The following is a 25,371-nucleotide window of genomic DNA, read 5'->3' on the forward strand; positions in this document are numbered from 1 at the left end:
AAAAGAAAAATCAGAGTGAATATGTGTATTTTTTACTACATTTGTGCTTACATATCAATTAATAAAATAAGCAGAGCATATTTAATGAACCATACCATAAGTCTAGCTTTAAAATTAAAGCAGTGGCACATTAAGACTTAGGAAAATGTCAGAGATAAATTACTTAAATCACATTTAAAATGAAAAGCTTGCATTTTTTTCATATTCTGATTTTGTCCAAATCAAGAAGGTAAATACACCACCAAAATATAATTAAGTGAATTATAACTATAATGTTCTTTGGCAGCTAGGACACTGACCAGTTACTAAATGAATTAAACCAAATGGGGACACTGAAGATACTTTCCTGAAAATTACACCTAAACTTCAAATTTGATACTCTGATGCCTCTCTGTTAAATATCCTGGGAATAGCACACAAATAAACCATAATGGTGTTGCAGAAATAAAATGATTTACTGCAATCAAGAAGTTAATTAGTTTTTATTTATTTATTTATTTTTAATCCTCACCCAAGGACATTTTTCCATTTTTTGTTCAGAGAGAATGGGAGGGAGATAGAGAGAGAAAAATTAACGTGAAAGGGACACATTGAGTGGTTGCCACCTGCACGACCCATCCAGGGCCGGGGACAAATTGCAACTGAGGTACGCGCCTTTAGTGGGAACCAAACCTGGGCCTCTCTGCTCTAACCACTGAGCAAAACCGGCCAGGGCAAGAAGTTAATTAGTTTTTAAAATAAATTTTCTTTTATTATATCTACCTTCATACTAGTGTTACAGAAAAGAACAGACGGCTTAAATGTGTCCATTAAAGAAATCACTTTTCGCCCTGGCCGGTTTGGCTCAGCAGTTAGAGCGTCAGCCTGTGGTCCAGAGAGACCTGGGTTCGGTTCCCGCTAAGGGCACGTACCTCAGTTGCAGTTTGTCCCTGGTCCTGGTTGGGTCGTGTGGGTGGCAACCACTCAATGTGTCCCTTTCACATCGATGTTTCTCTCTCTCTCTCTCTTTCTCCCCCTCCCTCCGAACCTCCCCCCTACTCTATCTGAACAAAATATCAAAAAATGTCCTTGGGTGAGGATTAAAAAAAACCCAAAACCAGGCAGTGGTCTCAGTAGTTTGAGTATCAGCCCTCACATCAGAGGGTTGAGGGTTCGGTTCCTGGTCAAGAGCATGTATCTGGGCTGCAGGTTTGATCCTGGCCCCTGTAGGGGTGTGCATGGGAGGCAACCAATCAATATGTCTCCACTGATGTTTCTGTCTGCCTGCCCGCCTTCCTCCCACCCTCTCTCTCTAAAAATCAATGGAAAAATATCCTCAGGTGAGGATTAACCAAAAACAAAAACAAATGAACAAGAAAACCAGGCACAGTAAATGCCAAATACTAAATCATTAATGTAAATCTGATAAAAATTCTTGTCAAAGTATGACATTCAAAGTAGGAAGCTCTGTTGGCGTTGGTATAGTGGTGAACATAGCTGCCTTCCAAAGTAGGAAGCTCTGTTTCTTGGAACATTCTTCTGTAAAATACTGTGTGTGGAGGTGGAGCAGGGCGGATATTAATCTGAAGTATATCTTCAGGTCTGAAATTGTGTAAAAAAGTTTTTAAATAATTTTAAAATTAAATTAAATTTTTTTGTTAATCCTCGCCTGAGGATATTTTTCTATTTATCATTAGATAGAGTGGGAAGAAGGGAGAGACAGAAAGAAACATCGAGGCAAGAGAGATACATCGACTGGTTGCCTCCTGCACGACCCGACCAGGGCTGAGGACGAACTGCAACTGGGGTACATACCCTTGACAAGAATCAAAACCGCGACTCACTGGTCTGCAGATCGACGCTCTAACCACTGAGAAAAACCGGCCAGGGCAACCTGAGAATATTTTTCCATTGATTTTTAGATAGCATGGAAGAAAAGGGGGGCAGGGGTAGAGAGAAAGAGAGAAAATGTAGATGTGAGGGAGACACATCGATTGATCGCTTCCTGTAGGACCCTGACTGGGGCTGGGGATCAAACCTGCAACAACCCAGGTACATATCCTTGACAGGGAATCGAACCCATGACCCTTTAGTCAGAAGGCTGATGCTCTAACTGCGGAGACCAACTGGCCAGGGCTAGAAATATTTTAAATGCTACATTTTTTTCCAATGAAAAATATTCAGAACTCTGATTTTTAAACAAAGCACAGGAAAGTTAAACAAATGTCAAAATACCACCTTAAAGCAGGAAATAAAAAATTTTAAAAAAGTTTTAAGCCCTGGCCCGTTTGGCTCAGCAGTTAGAATACTGGCCCTAGGACAGAAGGATAGCAGGTTTAATTCCCAGTAAAGGACATGTACCTGGGTTGCAGGTTCAATCCTTGGCCCTGGTCAAGGTCATATGGGAGGTAACCAATTGATGTTTCCCTCCCTCCCTCCCTCTCTCTCTCTTTCCCATTCTATCAAAAAATCAATGGAAAAATATCCTTGGGTAAAGATTAACAAACAAAACAAAACAAAATTTTAAACAATGTTAATACTAAATCATTATGAAAGGAAACAGTCAAAAGAAATTCACTACTCAATATTCTTTTTCCTTGATATGACTAATTTAAAAAAAATGGCTAGAAAAACTTAAAGGAGGTTTAGTTAGCTGGAAGACTTACTTACATGAAAAACTTAATTTGCTGATAGCAGAATAAATGTACTATGTATTAATTAATAATATAATTTATGAAATGCTTACTATGTGATAAACATATATCTAGTTATCATACTAGTAACTGTTTATAGGTATTAGTCATCTGCATTTCAGAGATGAAGAAATTGAGGCTCAGAAGAGTTAACTTGTCTAAAGTCTCTCAAGTTAGCCCGACCGTGTGGCTCAGTGATTGAGCGTTGTCCCATGCACCAAGAGGTCACCAGTTCAATTCCTAGTCAGGGCACATGCCCAGGTTGTAGGCCTAATCCCCAGTGGGGTGCATGCAGGAGGCAGCCAGTCGATGTTCTCTCTCATCAACGTTTCCATCTCTCTCTCTTCCCTTCCTCTCTAAAATCAATTAAAAAAAAAGAGAGAAACTAAAGTCTCTCAAGTTAGAGGTGGTTGATTAGAATCAAGGTCTATCAATTGTTAAGGCCAAGTCCATAAATTCTAACTTTATTTCATTCATTCATTCATATATATGTGTGTGTGTTTATTCACACTGTATCAAACATTACATACTAGAAATATCCAGAAAGAATAGCTCTCTTAACACCGCTACCAAGCTTGATTTGTATTCTCTTACTCTATAAGGTGAGAATAATACTGCATTTTTAACTCTATAGTTAAGACAATCCGAACTTCCAGTCAAGATGGCGGCGTAGGTAAACGCAGTATCGTGTCTTCCCACAACCACATCAAAGTTATAACTACAGAACCATCATTCAAAACCACTTGAAATCAAGCTGAATGGAATTAAAGCAGCAGCCACATCCAGACTGGTAGGAGGGGCGGAGGCGCGAGGGGCGGCAGCGGTGGTGGGGCAGCATGACGGGCTGGTCCCACACCCACGTGTGGCGGATAAAAATCAGGAGGATACCTCGGCTGGGAAGGTCCTTCCTGAGGACTGAGGGGACCCTGTCCACACCAGGTGCCCCGCTCTGGGTTCCAGTGCCAGGAAGAGATTTCCCGTAACTTCTGGCTGGAAAACCAGCGGGAACTGAGGCTCAGGGAAGCTGAGGCAGCTGGAGCCCCAGGCAGCTCCTTAAAGGGCCCACCCACGAACTTATCACACTCTCTCCCTCTAAGCTTGGAGGGGAGGCAGCTCGAGGGGCACCAGAGACATACAGGGAAGAACTGAGCTGTTTGGCACTGGAGCGAGGGCTGGAGAGGGGGCTTTCTTGGGGACAAACGTGCTGTCAGAGGCCTTTGTTCCTTTGGTGAGCCCTTCCCTGGGGCAGCAGACAGAAGCCATATCTGGGACTCCAGCAACCTGGCTCACACTGGTAGCCCCACCCTGGTGACTCCCTGAGGCCCCGCCCAGGCCCACCCAACTTTCAGGCCCACCCAACTTTCAGGCCCACCCAAGCTGTTGCCAGTTGCTTAACCACAGGATTGACCTGTCTTGGATCCTGCTTCAGGTTTTTCCTAAATTCTTTCAAACAAGCAGCATCTGGTCTCAGTTAGCCCCATACCTCACGTTAAGTAATACACTGAAACAAACACAGGGAGGCAGCCAAAATGAGGAGACAAAGAAACAGGTCCCAAATGAAAGAACAGAACAAAACCCCAACAAAAGAACTAAGCGAAATGGAGATAAGCAACCTAACAGATACTGAGTTCAAAATACTGCTTATAAGGATGCTCAATGAACTTAGTGAGAACCTCAGTGAACTTAGTGAGGGCCTCAAGAGCATAAAAAAGGACCAGTCAGAAATCATGGATGCACAGTCAGAAATGAAGGAGGCATTAACTGAAATAAAGAATAATTTATACAGCTTCAATAGTAGAGTACGTAAATCCGTAAATCCAAGGAACAAACCATCGATTTGGAATATAAGGAAGCAAAAAATGCCCAATCAGAACAGCAAAAAGAAAAAGAATCCAAAAAAATGAGGATAGTGTAAGGAGCCTCTGGGACAACTTCAAGTGTGCCAACATTCGCATCTTGGGGGTGCCCGAAGGAGAAGAGAGAGAACAAGAAATCGAAAACCTGTTTGAAACAATAATGGCAGAAAACTTTCCTAACTTGGTGAAGGAAACAGACATACAAGTCCAGGAAGCACAGAGAGTCCCAAACAAAATGAACCCCAAGAGGCCCACACCAAGACACATCATCATCAAAATGCAAAAGGTTCAAGACAAAGAGAGAATCTTAAAAGCAGCAAGAGAAAGGCAGTTAGTTACCTACAAGGGAGTTCCCATTAGGCTGTCAGCTGATTTCTCAAAAGAAACTTTGCAGGCCAGAAGGGAGTGGCAAGAAATATTCAGAGTGATGAAAACCAAGAACCTACAACCAAGATTACTCTATCCTGCAAAGCTGTCATTTAGAATCGATGGCCATATAAAGACTTTCCCAGACAAGAAACAGTTAAAGGAGTTCATCACCACCAAACCGTTATATGAAATGATGAAGGGTCTTTTTGAAGAAAAAGATAAAATGTATGAACAAACAAAATGGCAATGAATACATATCTATCAACAATGGAATCTACAAACAAAATGAACAGGTAGAACAGAAACATTCTCTTAGATACAGAGAACATTTTGTTGGTTGCCAGATGGGAGGGGGTTGGGGGAATGGGTGAAAAAGGTGAAGGGATTAAGAAGTACAAATTCATTGCTAGACTGACAAACCTCAAAGGGAAAGGGGTTGGGTGGGTGGGAAGAAATAAACCAAAGAACTTATATGCATAACCAATGGACACAGACAATAGTGTGGGAAAAGGTGGGAGGGGGGCGGGAATGGGAAGGAGGGAGTCAATGGGGGAAAAATGTGGAACATCTGTAATACATTTTACATTCAACAATAAAGATTTTAAAAAAAAGACAATCCAAAATTTGTCACTAGGATTGATGGCAACTGAAACTTAAATCAGTTTGTGTGGTAGAAAATGAGGGGAAAGAAAATTACCTTTTCAGGTTGTGTAAAAAATTTCATTGGAAGGACTGGATCCTTTGGTGAATCTGCATTGCACAAAGCACTTTTACTATTTATAACACACAGAGCCACATCACACACTGTATAAAGTTTCTAGGGAGAAAAGAAAGAAAGGTCATATATACCTTTCAGTAGTGCAAAATAATTACAAGAACCAATTCTATCCAATGCATAAAATGAAATAAAAGAAAGGATGTTATTATTTATTCCTTGAACATTTCACATTCATATTTGACATTTTTTCTTATGCAGCCTCCTGGTAAACAAAACAAAAAAAACCCTTTACTTTAATATGAATGCCAAGTATGCATGAAAAACAGCTAACAAACCAAATCAAACTAAACCAAAAAACATATGAAAAAAAATCTACCTGTCTTTAACTCTTAATTAAAAGTTTATAAGACAGTATAGTTATAAAGTTTATTAGTTCTTATCTCCTTGCTCTATAGAAGTTTTAATGTCTTTTTCAGAGTAATAAACAGTCCTCAAATAGAATTCAACTGTAATGAAATGCAACAAAAACTGACTATAAATATATATTTGTACAAACATTCTATAACCTAATGTATTATGTAATACTCAGAAAAAACAAGTGGGACAAGGACCATAATATTTTTTGCTGTAACATCTTAATACCCATTGGGTAACTTAACTTACTTCATTTGTCTTGGATTCATCTGGAGACTGTGCATCTTTTGTTAACTTGATGTTCTCTGCCATCTTCTTCATAAAGGCATGGCTATTGTTTTCATTCTTTGTCATTAAAACTTCAAGCATGAACCATAGGCACCTAAATGGTAAACATATTATTCACCTATTAGAGACTAAATGAAGATGTTTAGGCTTAAATGGATTAAATGGCGTCTCGAAAAGTTCTGTTACTTGAATATAGTAAGAGTAAAATACAAAGAAAATCCTATGATTAATAGAAATATCCTGTTACTATTCAATTCAAATGAAAATTAAATCACCAAAATATTAAAAATGAAAGCATAGCTTAATATGAAAAAAATCTAACCATTTCATGAGGAACATAAAGCCTCATTCTACAAGTATTCAATTAACATTTAGATGATTTTACATGTATTAATGCCTGGCAATGACAAGCAAAAGAGCACACAGCAGAGTCTTGCCATTTTAACTATTTGCAAGCTATGCAGAAGGGCTAGGATACATAATTCTTCTGTGACATAACTTTAAACTGCATGTACTATGAGGCTGATGTGCATAGTAACAAATCATTCAGCTAAGCAATCACATTTCAAACTTTTGCTGTTTTCCACTTGTTACTATATAATCATTTAATATATAAAGTGTCTGAAGGGGACACTGAATTTCTAAAAAGTGAATCCCAAATCAGAATGAACATTGGAATCACTTGGGAAACTTAAATGGACAAACCTGTAATAAGGCCTGTTTTTAGTACATTCCCAGGATGATTCTGAGGCACCCATGGGACTATTGCTTTAATGAATCAAAAGGGGACAAACCATTCGATGATAATCTATGTGTACTTCTTTGTCTATATTCTATATAAGCTTTTTTTTTCTTTATTGATTCGAGAGAGAAAGAGAGAGAGTAAGGGAGAGAAGGGAGAGGGGGGGAGAGGGAGGGAGGGAGGGAGGGAGAGAGAGAGAGAGAGAGAGAGAGAGAGAGAGAGAGAGAGAGAGAGAGAACACATCAATGAGCCGCCTCCTGCACACCCTCAACTGGGGATCAGGCCCACAATGTGGGCATGTGCCTTGACAAGGAATCAAACCGGCGACCTCTTGGTGAATGGGTTGATGCTCAATGACTGAGCCACCTGGCTGAGCTATGTAAGCTTTTTTTTTCAATCCTCACCTAAGGATATTTTTCTATTTATATTCAGATAGAGTAGGAGAGAGAGAGAGGGAGAGAAAGAGAGAGAGAGAGAGATACATTGATGTGAGAGAGACACATTGACTGGCTGTCTCCTGCACAACCCTGACTAGGGCCAGGGACAAACCACAACTGAGGTACATGCCCTTGACTGACATTGAACCCGCAACTCTTTGGTCTGCAGGCCGACACTCTACAGCTTCAGCCAAACCAGCCAGGGCTATTTAAGTTTGTTTTAAAGATATGTTTTCATTGATTTTTTAGAGTGGAAAGGAGAGGGATGGAGAGAGAGAAAGAAACATTGATGTTAAGAGAGAAACACTATACCCTGACTGGGGACCAAGCTCACAACCTGGGCATGTACCCTGACTGGAAATAAAACCGGAGCCATTTCACTATACAGGATGATGCTCAGCCAACTGAGACACACCAACTAGACCACTGGGAGGGAGAAATTTAGCATTAGGTTAATGGAGTTTGTTTTTAGTTGACTAGTCTTACAAAGAAATACTAAATTGAAGTGAAAGGACACTAGATAGTAACTTGAAGCCGTAAGAAGAAACAAAGAACACTGGTAAAGGTACCAACATGGGTAAATATAAAAGCCAGCATTATTGTGTTTTGGATTTGTAATTCTCTTTTAAAATATATGATTTTAAAGGCAAATGTGTAAAATAATTATATTTTTCTCAGAGGGAAGGGAGCCAGGGTGGGGGCAGGCACATATTAACCAAAGAATTTATATGTATAATCCATGGACACAGACAATAGTGTGGTGAAGGCCTGGGGAGGGATGGTAACCGGAAGGAGGGGGACAACGGGACAAAAAAGGACATCTGTAATACTCTCAACAATAAAGATAAATTTTAAAAAAGTATATTTATGTAAATAAAAACAATGTATAAAGAATTAATTTATAACAATAACAATATAAAGGGAGAGGGATAGAGATGTATGGGAGCACAGTATTTGTATACTATTGAAACTAAGTTGCTATTATTCAGTCTAGGTTGTTATAAGTTTAAGATGTTAATTGGAATCGCAAAGTAATAAAAAACACAAGATACAGAGAAAACAAAAAGCTACTTGGCAGAAGTAACTCCTTCCTTATCAGTAAATACTTCAAATGAAAATGAGTTAACTCTCCCAAAATGCAGAGATAAGCAGAATGAATTAAGAAAAAAAAAATCCTCTATATACTGTTTATAAGAGACTCACTTTAATTAATCCTCACTTGAGGATATGTATTTTTTAAAATTGATTTTTAAGAGAGAGGAAGAGATGGAGAGGGAGGAGAGAGGGAGGAAGGGGTGGGGGGAGAGAAACATCGATCATTTGCCTCATAGACGCCCTGACTGAGGATCGAACCTGCAATATAGGTATGTGCCCTGACAAGGAATCGAACCCACTACTTTTTGGTGTATGGGACAACACTCCAACTGACTGAGCCACCCAGCTAGGGCTACGAGAGACTCACTTTAGATATCAGAATGTAAAAAAATGGAAAAATATATTTCATGCAAACAGTTACTAAAAAAGAGCTAGTATCTGTTTTACTATCAGACAAAATGGATTTAAAGTAAAAAAAAAAATTATAAGAAGATCAGAAGGGACTATACTGATAAAAGATTCAATCCAGCAAGAAGCTGTGACTATTATAAATACATAGGAACCTAACAACAGAGCCCCAAAATCTATGAAGCAAAAATGGACAAAACTGAAGAGATAAACAGGTAGCACTATAATAATAATCAGACAGCTCAATACCTTATTTTCAATAATGAATAGAAAAGCCAGACACAAGATCAATAAAAACAGAGAATTTGGTCTGATTCAAGATGGTGACATCAGAAGATCTTGAACTCACCTCCTTCCACTGACACAAGAGTCTACAGCTATATAGGGAATGATTTCCTCTAAAAAACCCTAAAGGCGCCCAGCTGGTGTGGCTCAGTGGTAGAGCGTCGACCCATGCACCAAGAGGTCAGTGGTTCGATTCCCGGTCAGGGCATATTGCTCAGGTTGTGGGCCAAATCCCCAGAGGGGGTCATGCAGAAGGCAACCAGTGTTTTCTCTCATCGATGTTTTTCTCTCTCCCTCTCACTTCTCTCTAAAATAATAATAAAAAAAAAAATTAAAAACAAACAAAACCCCTAAAGACTGGCTGTCTAACCCCCATTGTTGAAACCCATCATCCAGAGGGAACTCAAAATGTGGAGCTTCTGCCTGCGGAACAAGGGGTTCAAACCCCACACTGGGTACCCCAACTTTTAAGACATGCACTTCAGAGATGTGCCCCCAAAACATTTAATTTTTAAAATCAACAATGCTTGCCCTGGCTGGTTTGGCTCAGCAGTTGGAGCATTGGCCTATGGACCAGAGAGTCCCAGGTTCGGTTTCTGCTAGGGGCACGTACCAAAAAAAAAAGGAATAAAATCAACAAGGCTTGTATCCTGAGACCCACAGCACTGTAGTAATCCGAGAAATGGGCTCATGAGCTCAAACTCACTTGCTCCCAAGCCCAGCTCAGAGGCAGATGATAATGCCCAGACTTAAAGTGAAGGAGATTCATCTGCTTATATTAAAACCTCTTCCCAAGGGGCAGGCAGCTCATTTAACACACACATTTAGGAACTTGCTGGAATACTCTCGGGGAGGGAGACTGGCAGATGCCATCTCGATATTCTCCCTTTGCAATGCTCCAGAGAACCAGCAGCACCTGAAGGGACCCTTTATATGTGTCTGATGTCCCAATTTTTGCAGCTATTGCTCAGGAAATGCCTTTTTTCTGGCTGGCTCTGGAGTCCAGGGGAGCTTGTGTTCTTGGTCATATGGGACTGTAATAACTGGTGTCATCAAGAATGGGGCATATACTTGTTTGGTGCTCTTATTTTTGTGACTGCTTCAAGGAGATATATCTACCTTGCCTGGCTCTGGTGGCCAGTGGGGCTTATGCCTACGGGTTCCATAAGACTGTACCCAAGCCCTGGCTGGTTTGACTTAGCAGTGGCGTGCTGGCCCATGGACCAAGGAGTTGCGAGTTTGATTTTGGTCAGGGGCACATGCCTCAGTTGCAGTTCAGTCCATGGACCTGGTAGGGGTAGTATGGGAGATGACCAGTCGATGTCTCTCTCTCTCTCTCTCTTACTCTATGTGAAGATAAAAATGGAAAAAAGTATCCTCAGGTGAAGATTAAAGAAAAAGACTATACCCAAGAGTTCTGGCTTCTAGTGAGCCTGGATCTTGGTGATTAGATTCTTCTCCTTGTGACATTGACAAGTCTTGGCACATCTTCAACTACTGAGAGCTATTAAAAATATAACAGACTGCCTGGGCAAGTACAAAGGTTTGAGAAATGACCAAGAGTTGGGGCAAGGTTGAACAAAAAGGTTCAATCCCTACAAGAGGCCACTCGTGGCTATTTCATCTAATGCATAGAAACCAACACAAAGCGTCAAATAAAATGAAGAAACGGAATATGTTCCAAATGAAAAAATTAGATAAAACCTAAAAACAAAAACAAAAGGAGAAACATCTGTAACAAAAATTAATAAAAAAAAAAAAAAAACTAACAACAAAACAAACAAACAAAAAAACCAAAAACACCTTAATGAAATGGAGATAAGTAGTTTACCTAATGAAGAGTTCAAAGTAAAGGTCACAAAAGTGTTTGGATGAATATAGTAAGAACTTCAACAAAGAAATGGAAAATCTTAGAGTACCAAATAAAAGTCACAGAGCTGAAAAATACGATTATGGAAATGAAAAATAAACTCTAGGGGTTCAATAGCAGACTAGATGCAGCAGAAGGATCAGTCAACCTGAAGACAGGCAGTGGAACTCACCTAATCAGAGAATCAAAAAGAAAAAAAAGAGTGACAATAGCATAAGGGCCATATAAGAGAACATCAAACAGACTAACATTCACATTACAGCCTCCCAGAAGAAGAGAGAGGCGGCAGAGTATTACTTGAAGAGTAATGGCTGAAAACTTCCCTACCACAGAGAAAGAAAACAGACATCCAGATCCAGGAAGAGTTCCAAATCACACGAGGCCAAAGAGACCCACAGCAAGACCTTATAATTATAACATCAAAGTTAAAGAGAAGGAGAGACTATTAAAAGCAGTAAGGGAGAGAACTTAAGTACAAGGAAACCCCCATAAAACTGTGAGTAGAGTTTTCAATATAAACTTTAGAGGTCAAAAGGGAGTGGCATGATATATTCAAAGTCCTGAAAAACAAAACAAAACAAAATAACTTCATTATCATTCAGAGTTGAAGAAGGGAGTTTTCCAGAGTAGTAAAAGCTAAAGGAATTCATTACCACTAAACCGCCTTAACAAGAAATGTTAGAGAAACTTCCTTAAACTGAAAAGGAAGAGTAGCAATTAATAACAAGAACAGATATAAAAAAAAATAAATCTCACCAGAAAAGTAAATTCACAGTAAAGGTGGTTTAATCATTTATAAAGCTAGAATGAAGGTTAAAAGACAAAAGTAAAAACTATGATTACTATGATTAGTTAAGGAATACACAATATAAAAAGATCAAAAATGTGCCCCAGCTGGGTGGCTCAGCTAGTTGGAGCATCATCCAGTACACCAAAAGGTTGCAGGTTTGATATCCAGTCAGGACATGTACCTAAGTTTTGGGTTCGATACCCAGTCCAAATTATGTACTGGAGGCAACTGATTGACATTTTGCTCTTGCATCAATATTTCTCTCTCCCTTCCTCTCTCTCTAAAATCAATAAAAACATATCCTTGGGTGAGGATTAAAAAAAAAAAAAGAGCCCTGGCTGGTTTGGCTCAGCGGTTAGAGCGTCGGCCTGCGGTCCTGAGAGACCCGGGTTCGGTTCCCGCTAAGGGCGCATACCTTGGTTGCAGTTTGTCCCCGGCCCTGGTCGGTTGTGCGGGTGGCAACCACTCGATGTGTTCCTTTCACATCAATGTTTCTCTCTCTCTCTGTTCCTCTCTCTCCCTCCCGCTCTACCTGAACAAAAAATGGAAAAATGTCCTCGGGTGAGGATAAAAAAAAAAAAAGAGCCCTGGCCGGTTTGGCTCAGCAGTTAGAGCGTCGGCCTGCGGTCCTGAGAGACCCAGGTTCGGTTCCCGCTAAGGGCGCGTACCTTGGTTGCAGTTTGTCCCCGGCCCTGGTCGGTTGTGCAGGTGGCAGGCACTTGATGTGTTCCTTTCACATCGATGTTTCTCTCTCTCTCTCTGTTCTTCTCTCTCCCTCCCACTCTACCTGAACAAAAAAAAAATGGAAAAATGTCCTCGGGTGAGGATAAAAAAAAAAAAAAAAAAAAAAAAGATGAAAAATATGACCTCAAAAACATAAAATGAGGGAGGGTAAAAATGTTGAGCTTCAGGATGGGATCAAACGTAAGTTAGCAAATTAAACTGTTACAATAAATACACAAAAGATAGAGAAAGGAATTTAAGCAAACCGCTAAAGAAAGTCATCAAACCACACAGGAAGAGAGGAAGAGAAGAAGGGAGCAGAGAGGAACTATAAAAATAGCTAGAAAATAATTAACAAAATGGCAATAAGTACACACCTATCAATAATTACTTTATATGAATTACATTCTCCAATCAAAAGACACAGAGTAGATGAATGGATATAAAAAAAAAAAGCCGTCTAAATATGCTGCCTGCAAGAGACATGCTTTAGGTGTAAGGACACACATAAATTGAAAGTAAAGACAAAATAAAAGATATTGCATGCAACTGGAAACCTAAAAAAAAGCTGGAGTACCGATGCTTATATAAGACAAAAAGAAGGGTATTACATAATGATAAAGAAGTCAATACAACAAGAAGATGTAACTGTAAAGATTTATGCACCCAACATAGGAGCATCTAAACATATAAAGCAAATACTAATTGACTTAAAGGGAGAAATAGACAGTGATACCATAGTAGTATGGAACTTTAATACCTCAGTGACGTCTGAAGAAGAGGGTGATCTTGTGAGACTGAGCCCTGTACCTGCGGAATCTGATTTCATCTCCAGACATTTCATTCTCAGACACTCTGCTGGTGTCCAAAATTTGCTTGTTGGTGTAGGGAAGCCCCCCAACACACACACACACACACACACACACACACACACACACACACTCTGAATCCAGGAACCTCTTTTCAGTCACACAGCTAGTATTAGAACCTGTTTCCAGAAACCTAATTCTGTAGCTTAAAAAAATTAAATGTAAACTTATTTTCAAGCATTTGAAAAACAACAGCCCCTCCCCATTATCGGTGGGAAATACACCCCAAGACCCCAGTGGATACCTGAAATCATGGAATAGCACCGAACCTTATATACTGTTTTTTCCCTATACATACATACCTATGATAAAATTTAATTTATAAATTAGTCACAGTAAAAGATTAACTACAACAACTAATAAAATAGAACAATTATTCAAAAGATGATTCATGTCACAGTGGGATGAAACAAGATGGAGTGGGATGGTGTGAGATTTCATCACACTACTCAGAATGGTGTGCAACGGTTTTTAATAAATTTTTAATAAATGGTTTATTTCTAGAATTTTCCATTTACTATTTTCAGACCGTGGTTAACCATGGGTAACTGAAACCATGGAAAGTGAAACTGTGGATAAAAGGGGGGGAACAACAGTATAAAGACAATGATCGCTGGACTGATGTGTTGGAAGCAACAACAATGGAATGACAAGCCTTCAAAATGTAATCTCACAGTTTGATGTTTAACAGTAATGCTGGACAAGATACAACATCTTTCCCAATTGTTAAGATTTTGACACAATTCCAGTTACCAAAGCTTCAGGAAACAGAAATAAATGTTGATTACAACTTTATTTTGTTTTATTTTTAATTTTTTTATCCTCACCTGAGGACATTTTTCCATTTTTGTTCAGATAGAGTGGGAGGGAGAGAGAGGAAGAAAGAGTGAGAGAGAGAGAGAGAGAAACATCACGTGAAAGGGACACATCAAGTGGCTGCCACCCACACAACCAACTAGGGCCAGGGACAAACTGCAACCGAGGTACGTGCCCTTAGCGGGAACCAAACCCGGGTCTCTCTGGACCGCATGCCGATGCTGTAATCGCTGAGCCAAACTGGTCAGGGCGATTACAACTTAATTTAAGATTAGAAATAGACAATGACAAGATGGCGGTGTAGGTAAACGTGGTATCTCGTCCTCCCACAACCACATCAAAGTTACAACTAAACTACAGAACAAACATCATTCAAAGACACCTGAAATAAAGCTGAATGAAGTCCTACAACTACAAAATTAAAGAAGCCACATCAAGACTGATAGGAGGGGCAGAGGAGTGACGGCTGGTCCCACACCCACGTGTGGTGGATAAATTTTAGGAGGATACCTTGGCTGGGAAGGTCCTCCCTGAGGACAAAGGGGTCCCCGTCCCACACCAAGCATCCTGCTCAGGGATCCAGTACCAGGAAGAGAAGTCACAACTTCTGGCTATAAAATCTTCGAGAACTAAGGCTCAGGGAGGCTCCTCTTAAAGGCCCTGCGCATGGACTTACTCTGACTCACACCCTCCAGGCTCCAGCATGGGGGAGGAAACATGAAAGGCACCAGAGACATACAGGAAAGAACTGAGTTGTTAGGCACTGGAGCGAGGGCTGGAGAGGGGGCTTTCTCCCGGACAATTTGTCAGAGGCCTTTGTTCCTTTGGTGAGCCCTTCCCTAGGGCGGCAGACAGCTGCCACATCTGGAACTCCAGCAACTTGGCTCACACTGTTTGCCCCGCCCTGGTGATTCCCTGAGGCCCCGCCCCAAACAACTTTCAGGCCCACCCAAGCGGTTGCCAGTGCTTTACCATAGGATTAGCCTGTCTTGGATCCTGCTTCAGGTTTTCCTAAATTCTTTCAAACAAGCAGCATCTGGTCTTAGCTAGCCCCATACCTCTCATTAAGTAATACACAGAAACAAACACAGGGAGGCAGCCAAAGTGAGGAGACAAAGAAACAGGTCCCAAATGAATGAACAGAACAAAACCCCAGGAAAAGAACTAAGCAAAACAGAGATAAGCAACAGATGCTGAGTTCAAAACACTGCTTATAAGGATGCTCAATGATCTTAGTGAGAACCTCAGTGAACTTAGTGAGGGCCTCAAGAGCATAAAAAATGGACCAGTCAGAAATAAAGGATGCACAGTCAGAAATGAAGGAGGCACTAACTGAAATAAAGAATAATTTACACAGATTCAATAGCAGAGTAGGTAAAGCCAAGAAGCAAACCATCGATTTGGAATATAAGGAAGCAAAAAATGCCCAATCAGAACAGCAAAAAGAAAAAAGAATCCAAAAAAATGAGGATAGTGTAAGGAGCCTCTGGGACAACTTCAAGTGTGCCAACATTCGCATCTTGGGGGTGCCAGAAGGAGAAGAGAGAGAACAAGAAATTGAAAACCTATTTGAAACAATAATGGCAGAAAACTTCCCTACTTGGTGAAGAAAGCAGACATACAAGTCCAGGAAGCACAGAGAGTCCCAAACAAGATGAATCCCAAGAGGCCCACACCAAGACACATCATCATCAAAATGCAAAAGATTCAAGACAAAGAGAGAATCTTAAAAGCAGCAAGAGAAAAAGCAGTCCGTTACCTATAAGGGAGTTCCCATAAGACTGTCAGCTGATTTCTCAAAAGAAACTTTGCAGGCCAGAAGGGAGTGGCAGAAATATTCCGAGTGAGGAAAAGCAAGAACCTACAACCAAGATTACTCTATCCTGCAAAGCTGTCATTTAGAATCAACGGTCATATAGTTTCTCAGGCAAAGAAAAGCTAAAGGAGTTCATCATCACCAAACCATTATTATATGAAATGTTGAAGGGTCTTCTTGAAGAAAAAGATAAAAAATATAAACAAACAGCCCTGGCAGGTTTGGCTCAGCAGTTAGTGCGTTGGTCTGTGGTCCAGGGAAACCCGGGTTCGGTTCATGCTGGGGGCATGTACCTTGGTTGCAGTTTGTCCCCGGCCCTGGTTGGGTCATGCGGGAGGCAGCCACTTGATGTGTCCCTTTCACGTTGATGTCTCTCTCTCTCTCTCTCTCTCTTCCTCTCTCTCCCTCCCACTCTATCTGAACAAAAAATAGAAAAATGTCCTCGGGTGAGGATTAAAAAAAGAAAAATATGAACAAACAAAATAGCAATGAATACATATCTATCAACAATTGAATATACAAACAAAATGAACAAGCAAAACAAACATTCTCATAGATCCAGAGGACATTTTGTTGGTTGCCAGATGGGAGGGGGGTTGGGGAAATGGGTGAAAAAGGTGAAGGGATTACGAAGTACAAACTGGTTGCTAGACTGACAAACCTCAACGGGAAGGGGGTTTGGGGGGTAGGAAGAAATAAACCAAAGAACTTATATGCATATGTGCATTACCAATGGACACAGACAACAGCGTGGGGAAAGGCAGGAGGGGGGTGAGAGTGAGAAGGAGGGGGTCAATGGGAAAAAATGAGGAATGTCTATAATACATTCAACAATAATAAGTAAAAAAAAAAAAAAAAAAAAAAAAAGATTAGAAATAAAACTTAATATCCCATACAGAAAAATCAAAATTCAAATACAAACTGCAGGTACCAATATTAGAATACAAAGCATCCTGGCTGGCGTGGCTCAGTTGGTTGGAGCATCATCCTGGGCACCAAAAGGTTTCGGGTTTAATTCCTGGTCAGAGCACATATCTAGGTTGGGGGTTCTGTCCCAGGTTGGGGTGTGTATAAGAGACTACTAATCGATGTTTCTTTTTCACATTGATGTTTCTCTCTCTCTCTCTCAAATCAATAAACATATCCTCCTAGGGTGAGGATTGAAAAAAAAAAAAAGAGTATAAAGCAAAAGCTAGCATTTGGAAAGAAAGGAAATATTGCTTTCAAGTTTCTTGGAGGTCATTTGTAGACAATCTCAGGCTATCTCTCACTCTCTCACCCTGCATTATATACAAAATTCTATTTTACATAAAGAATATTTTTGGAAACAATGTTTTGTAATTGTTTACTTGCCTGACTTACCTCTAGAGACAAATCTGTGCTATATCTAATTTTGTATCACCACAATCTTGCCACAGAATGTTTTGTGTGTTCACACATATTTTTAAGCATTATCTTTTCAGGTTGAAAGTAAAGTTTGTTTAAAAGAGAGAAATTTTTACCACATGGCTTTTTAAATTGTCAAAATGAAGTAACAAAGTTCATATTAATACAAACAGTAAAATAATAAAACATAAAAAACTATGAAAAGATTTTAATTCTAATGGGACTAGTAAGAGAAAAAATTTAGCATTTTTTGAAAAGTAAAAATAATTTTAAGAATTCTTGAAAATCAACATGACTTACTCTTTAATATCACGAAGCTGATCAACATCTTGTGATCTTGTAAAATCTGGATCATGGGCTAGCAGGTGAATCATGTATGGAACTACATATTCAGGCAACAGTGATAATAATTTCTCTAAAGTAAAAACATTATTATTAACAACAGTAATAATCATATTTATAAAATCCCTCTCTTAGTTTTGCATTTTAACCACTTCAGTTTCCATTCCCCTGCTCAGTTATTCTACATTATAGGCAACATAAAACCTAATACTAAAAATACTTTGATTTCTGTTTTATTTATTTTTATTATTATTATTATTATTTTTATCCTCACCCGAGGACATTTTTTTGCATTTATCTTCAGATAGAGCAGGAGGGAGAGGGAGGGAGGGTGGGAGGGAGGGAGGGAGAGACAGAGAGAGAGAGAGAAACATCGATGTGAGAGAGACACATCGACTGGTCGCCACCCACACGACCCCAACAGGGGCTGGGGACAAACTGCAACCGAGGTACGTGCCCTTAGTGGGAACTGAACTCGGTTCTCTCTGGTCCATGGGCTGACGCTCTAACCACTGAGCAAACTGACCAGGGCTCTATTTTATTATTTTAAATATGTTTTTATTGATTTTTTTTTTTAGAGAGAAAGGAAGAGAAAAAGAGATAGAAACACCGATGTGAGAGAAATATCAATCTGCTGACGCCTACACGCTCCCTATCAGGGATCGGGCCTACAACCTGGGCATGTGTCCTGACTGGGAGTCAATCCAGGACCTCTCAGTCCACGGTATGATGCTCAATCCACTGAGCCACATCAGCAAGGCTTATTTCTATTTAAAGGCTATTAAAACCAAAAGAATAAATAAGATGACACAGAGGGTCCCTGGCAAAGCTAGCATAATTATTATTTTTTTCTTTTTTTAATCCTCACCTGAGGATATTTTTCTATTTATCTTCAGATAGAGCAGGAGGGAGAAAAGGAGGAAGAGAGAGAGAGAGAGAAACATCGATGTGAGAGGGGACACAATGAGTGGGCCTGGGACGAACTGCAGCTGAGGTACATGCGCTTTACTGGAATCAAACCCGTGACTCATTAGTCCATGGGCTAATGCTCCACTACTGATCCAAACTGGCCAGGGTGCTAGAATAATTCTTTACTTGACATTTGAGCAGTGTTCTAATCAAGCCATACTACTGATACCATAAGAAAAATGCAGTTTCCTCAAACATTATTATGCATTATAAAGAGGACTCAGAATCCAGAACATTAGATTTTAAGTACATTATAACTACAGAGATAGCATTCTATAAAAATCCCAATGTGCCCAGCCTATGTGGCTCAGTGGATTGAGTGTCATCCTATGGACTGACAAGTTTGATTCCTGGTCAGGGCACATGCCCCGGTTGCAGGCTCGATCCCTAGTAGGAGGTGTGCAGGAAGCAACGGATCAGTTTCTCTCTCACATAGATGTTTCTCTCTCAAAAAATCAATAAAAACGTATTTAAAAAAAAATCCCAGTGTTATTATAAACTACAATAGAAATACATAAAATACCCTCACAATGATATATTGACAAGATATACTTGCACACAGAAACTTTCAGTTACTTACCAGTAGCCATAGGGTTCTGTTTAATGTACTCCCTGCGTATACTGATATTTTTTAGTAAACACTGTCGTGCATGTGCTCTTCTCTCCTTCACAGGATCTTTGGCACACAAGGCAAAAATCGCCATATACTCCAAGGGGAGAAGTAACTTCACAAGGGCCTTATGCAGTTTCTGAGCAAATATCTGTCTTACTTGGTAGCACTCATCCTACAGCAGCACAAAACCAAAAATACTTAAGTACAATTCCTCTTGTGTACATATCCACACAATAAATTGATCTACATCCATAGAAAGTAAATGTATTTATCCTCGAAGGCCAAGTAATTGACAAAAATAAGATTGTTACTTACATTAATAACAAGTGCACAGAGCTGAAACTGTTCTGGGGTTATAATTTCATGGTAACAAGGTTCCTGAGCAAGCTTCATTATGGCACTACCAGCAGCTAATCGCAAGCGAGACATATCAGATTTACTATAAACAAAAAAGAAATAAACATTTCCTATAACCATTATCATTCATAGAAATTATTTGATCCCTTTTTTGAGTATTAAGATCTTCAGCATAATTTATGCTTAAAATGACAATGTACAAATATGGGAAAGCTACTTTGAGTCCTTGAACTCAATACAGGTAAAAAGACTCAAATCATTGTGACTATTTGATAATAAATTTCTATCTTCATTTTTAGTTATGCTCTAGCTTAGATCCTCCACTACAGCCAAGAAACTCTGCTTATGATCACAACCACACTAACTGCAGTGCTAGAGAGAACATTAGGAACTATAGTTCTCATTTCAAGAGAAATATACATTTACTGTAGAAGATCTGATAAAAAAAAATTTTAAATCACTTATTATCTAAAATCTATTTCCAACAATTTTTAAATGCATATGCATGACATACATGCAATAGAAATCTAGCTTGAGCCTACATATGATATGTCTGATGAAATGAGGTGCTAGAAAGTAGGAAATGATTTGTACCGGAAAAGGGGTATTATCAGACAAATACCCAAAAGGAAAGGATATAGAGATGAGAGCCAGTGTCTATCTCAGGTAACAATCTCTGGGGGAGACTTTCTTTTGCACCACAAAGATTTAAAAGGGAATCTGGGATGTCTATACACTCCCACCTCTGGCCAGTGGACTTTTATTACCTAAATAGTAAAATGTGACACTGAATGGGATGAAAGGACAATCTTTTACTTCAACATCTATGCAGAACCTAGCACAGCTTTGAAGACTGTAGGAAATGTGAAAATCTAGTCTGAATCCACAAGGGACTATTATTTATCACCCAAGAGAAAAAAACATGGTACTCTTGGATAATAGGATTGTCAAAGTGAGCACTGGTAACAATGAGGGACCTTTAATGGCTACTGAGGCAAATGATTCAGAAATTTAAAAAATAATAGCTCACAACTGGTATGGCTCAGTGATTAAGCACTGATTCCTGCACCAAGAGGTCGCTGGTTTGATTCCTGGTCAGGGCACATGCCCAGGTTGTGGGCCAAATCCCCAGTGGGGGGCATGCAGGAGGCAGCCAATCCATGTTCTCTCTCATCGATGTTTCTCTCTCTCTCCTTCTCCTTTCCTCTCTCTAAAATCAATAAAAATAAATAAATAAATAATTAATTAATTAAATAAAATAAAAAAGACAATAACTACTATTTGGGTGCTTGACTGTGTTAGGCAGTATGAGAAACACTTCACAGTCTTTATCTCATTTAATTTTCACTCCATAAGATGAAGCTTAGAAAAGTGATATGTTATAACAGTTAGTAAATGGACTGCAGAATTGTATATGTTTCTGATTCTGCAGCTCAAGTTATAGCATAGGTTTGCAATATGTAATTATGATCTACCGAATATTTCATGATATGTGTTCCATGATTAATATCTTTTGTGATAAAAAAATACTGGATGTATTTGCATGAATCTTTTTTGTATGATTCTTTTATTGTTTCATGAGTGTATAAATAGTCAAAAGATAACATTTTTAAGGTTCTAGACACAAAATGCCAAACTGCTCTGCCAAGACTGTGCCAATATATAGTCACTGGAGTAATGAGGGAACCCATTTCCCTGATCCCATAAAACAACTGCTTAAAAAAAAAAATATATATATATATATATATCTGATCTGATAGGCAAGATGAATCTCCGGTTTAAATTGTATTTAGTGATAAATATTTTTATCAAAAATTTTTCTTCTTTATTGATTTGAGAGAGAGATAAAGGGGGGGAGAGAGAGAGAGAGAGAACATCAATTGGCCACCTCCTGCATGGCCCCCACTGGGGATTTGGCCCACAACCTGGGCATCTGCCCTGACTGGGAATTGAACCGGCAGCCTCTTTTTTTTTTTAAATCCTCACCTGAGGATATTTTTCCATTTTTTGTACAGATAGAATGGGAGGGAGAGAGAGGAAGGGAGAGAGAGTGAGAAACATCGACGTGAAGGGACACATCGAGTGGTTGCCACCCGCACGACCAACCAGGGCCGGGGACAAACTGCAACCGAAGTACGTGCCCTTAGCGGGAACCGAACCCGGGTCTCTCCAGACCGCAGGCCGACGCTCTAACTGCTGAGCCAAACTGGCCAGGGCGAACCGCTCAACCACTGAGCCATACCAGCTGGGCAGTGATAAACATTTTTAAAGACAAACTGATAATACATAGTTTTCATTTCTACTGTGGATCCTGCCTATTTACCATGGATTTGTAAGAGCTCATTTTACTAAGACTTTGCCATCCACTGTACAGTTACCCTAAATTTAAAACTTCTCATTTAAATTTAAAACTTCCTAACTCAGCTCTAATCTTCAATCTGTTTATACAAAGCTACCCCTGGCTTTTTCTATGATAAAAAATAATTTTTCATGGTTTTCCTCAGTTTATCAAAGCATTCAGCATCTTTATTGTAATTGCTCATTTCCTCTCTCTCCCACTACAATGCATATTCCTTGTAGGGAGAGGCTTTTGTATACATACAAAAACCATAGCAGTATTTGATATGAGAGTGCTCAATAAATATTGTATGCATAAATAAATAATTAAACTATCCTCTAACACCAATTCTAAAGTGGGAATGCATCACAAGTAGAATTCTTTAGTTAGTTCTGTTGGTGCTTTCGAAACATCAATAATTTGAAATAAGCTAGGATCATAAAAATTTTGGCTTTACTTTTATCTTATAAAGAATAGAAAGAGATGTTAATTTCACAGATTTGAAGAGTAAAAATGTGTAGAAACAAAAACATTTATTTTGCATTTGTAGAACCTTGTAGAGAAGCGGTTCTCAACCTGTGGGTGAGACCCCTTTGGGGGTCAAACGACCCTTTCACAGGGGTCGCCGAAGACCACTGGAAAACAAAATTACAGTTATGAAGTAGCAACAAAAATAATTTTATTATTGGGGGTCACCACAACATGAGGAACTCTATTAAAGGGTCACGGCATTACGAAGGTTGAGAACCAATGTTGTAGAGCCTTCTGCAATCCACCGGGAGGCTGCAACTCTCCTTTCTTTGAACCTTCACTGAAATTTTTATTGCTTTCATGGTACCAAGACACTCCACTTCTTTAATTACTATATTACAGGGTAAGATCCTTGAGGGCAGGAGCTGAATTGTATCTGTTTTTGCTGCAATGCCTTTTAGTATTTTGCAAAGACTAGTAATTTAACAAATAATTGATTAATTGAACCAAGTGTTGATGCTAACTGTAACATTACTATAGAGATTATTACTAAAAATTTATTGGGAAGAGTTCAATCTTTAGGAATGAAGAAAAATATACTATCACTATTGAGATATAAACCCAAGTACATGAAATTTGATTCCAAAGTACATGGTGCAGTTACAGCATTCAATATCAATTAGGTAAATAATTCCTATGTAAGCTCTACCAACATGTTGAGCTAAAAAAATTAAAAAGAAAGAAAAATCTTACCTGATCCTCTTCTGCTCTGTCAGGTCACCCTCACTAACCAACATCGCTGATAATAACCGAAGAGTTGAATTGGCAGATTTAGACTGGTTGTTTTTCATACCCAACAGCCACCTTACCAGAAGTTTAATTGCCTGTACCTATAAAATATTAACATGCTAAAAAAAGAAAGCAACTTAAAATTCCAATTAAATGGAAGATTAATTTATGTTAATTAGATAAGTGAGATTACTTAACTGCCAGCAGACATGCTGTATTAAACAAGTCTGTATAATAACAATAAAGACTAATATTTATTCCATTTAATCTGCACCAGGCACTTTTCCTAGGGCTGTACATGTATTAACTTATTTAATCTCCAAGCAACTCTATGAGGGAAGCATTATTTCCACAGTAAGGCAACTCAAACACTGTTTACTATGACAGATAATTTGCCCAAGGTCTGGCTCCTGAACTCAGGCCTTTCACATTGAACACTTGCCCAATGTTTTCAAATTATTTAAAAATATAGTTCAAAATAACTATTTCAACTATACCAATTTTAGTAATTAAAAATAATTACAATATTTTCTGTAGTACTGAAAAACTATTTTGTAGAAACCATCAAATCTAATTCCATCTCACTTAACATTCTGCTTCCATAATTATTTGTGGTTATAATTACTTGGAGGGTTATACCAAAAAGAATGTTACCAATCTATATGAAAGCACTAGCTAGTGAATCTAGGTATTCTTTATTATATTTATTGACAAACTGGAAAAAGGCATTGATGGAATATATGATGACTATCAAGTTACACAAGGTAAAACAGATTATCAAGGAAGATGATAAATGGAGAAGTTAATTTTAAATTCCAACACTACCATTTTAAAAATTAGCTTAATGAGGTACAATTTACATCTACTGAAAGTTACCAATTCGACGACAGCCACTTGTTTTTGCTAAGTTAATATTAATATGCTTGTAGGTAGGTAGATGGTGGTAAGGGAGTCCGCAGATGTTTTTGAACATCAATAATTCTGCAAACAATCTCTGGGTAAAACAGCTTCACTGAAATTGTTTTAGCAGGTAGGAAGGTCTACACAAGATGCAGACATATATCTATAAATAACTCAGTATCAACTACAGTTTCTTTGAGAAACACAACTTTTGATTTATAAATATGGCACCTAATTTAAAAATAATTAACTATTAGATTAAAAAAAGGATATCTATGAATGTTCATTATTTCAACATAAAAGTTATCAAGATCTACACAAATTTACCTTTGCTAGTACTTCAGGGGAAACCTCTTCATCTGGAGACCACAATTTTCCATTCTTTTCACCTGTTGACTATAGTCAATTGAATAAATTGAATTTTTAGAAAGAATTTTAAAGTTCTGCTCATTAAGTTTTCATGTTGAACAATGCAATACTACAGGAAAATCACCAAGCATAGCTTAGAAAAGAACAAAGTTGAAGAACTCAAACTTCCTGATTTTGAAGCTTAGTAGAAATCTATAGTAACCAAGACAATGTGGTTGATAATGACATTAGGTATAGGCATTTAGCTCAGTCAGTGTTGCTCAGTGGTTGAGTGTTGACCCACAGACCAAGACGTCTCTAGTTTGATTCCCAGCACATACCTGGCACAATCCCTATATGGGTGTGTAGAAGGCAGCTGAGTTGTCTCTCTCATCAATGTTTCTCTCTCTCTCTCTCTCCCCCCTTCCACTCACTCTAAAGATCAATAAAAACATATTTTTAAAAAAAGTATAGGCATTTAGATCAAAGAAATGAAATACAGAACCAAGAAAACCCTCACATACATGGTAATTGATCTTTAGAAGGGGTGCAAAGATAAATTATTAAGAAAAGAAAAGTCTGGCCAGTGTGGCTCAGTGGATGAGTATCGGCCCATGCATCAGAAGGTCGCTAGTTCGATTCCTGGTCAGGACACATGCCCAGGTTGTGGGCCCAATCCCCAGTGGGGGG

The 25,371-nt window shown here is 38.9% G+C and overlaps 1 protein-coding gene across 7 annotated transcripts in view; it reads right to left on the reverse strand.

The window, feature by feature from the left end:
* Positions 1 to 25,371, reverse strand: part of PDS5A (PDS5 cohesin associated factor A) — a 143,925-nt gene that overhangs the window by 30,330 nt on the left and 88,224 nt on the right. For 5 of the 7 annotated variants that reach the window (XR_004958848.1, XM_036255226.1, XM_036255216.1 and 2 more), the window contains exons 21-27: positions 24,661 to 24,729; positions 23,398 to 23,534; positions 19,794 to 19,917; positions 19,446 to 19,650; positions 17,855 to 17,969; positions 6,279 to 6,411; positions 5,595 to 5,714 (exon numbers count right to left, since the gene is read on the reverse strand). Coding sequence is in view for 6 of the 7 variants with exons in the window: in XM_036255226.1 (XP_036111119.1) it covers positions 5,595 to 5,714; positions 6,279 to 6,411; positions 17,855 to 17,969; positions 19,446 to 19,650; positions 19,794 to 19,917; positions 23,398 to 23,534; positions 24,661 to 24,729 (903 nt within the window). In the remaining variant the exon portion in view is untranslated. Of the gene's footprint in view, positions 1 to 5,594; positions 5,715 to 6,278; positions 6,412 to 17,854; positions 17,970 to 19,445; positions 19,651 to 19,793; positions 19,918 to 23,397; positions 23,553 to 24,660; positions 24,730 to 25,371 lie in introns of those variants that run through there. The other 2 variants (XM_036255258.1, XM_036255267.1) reach the window with 2 other exon arrangements.

This window comes from Molossus molossus, unplaced genomic scaffold (assembly GCF_014108415.1).
Source record: "Molossus molossus isolate mMolMol1 unplaced genomic scaffold, mMolMol1.p scaffold_m16_p_1, whole genome shotgun sequence".
NCBI lineage: Eukaryota > Metazoa > Chordata > Mammalia > Chiroptera > Molossidae > Molossus > Molossus molossus.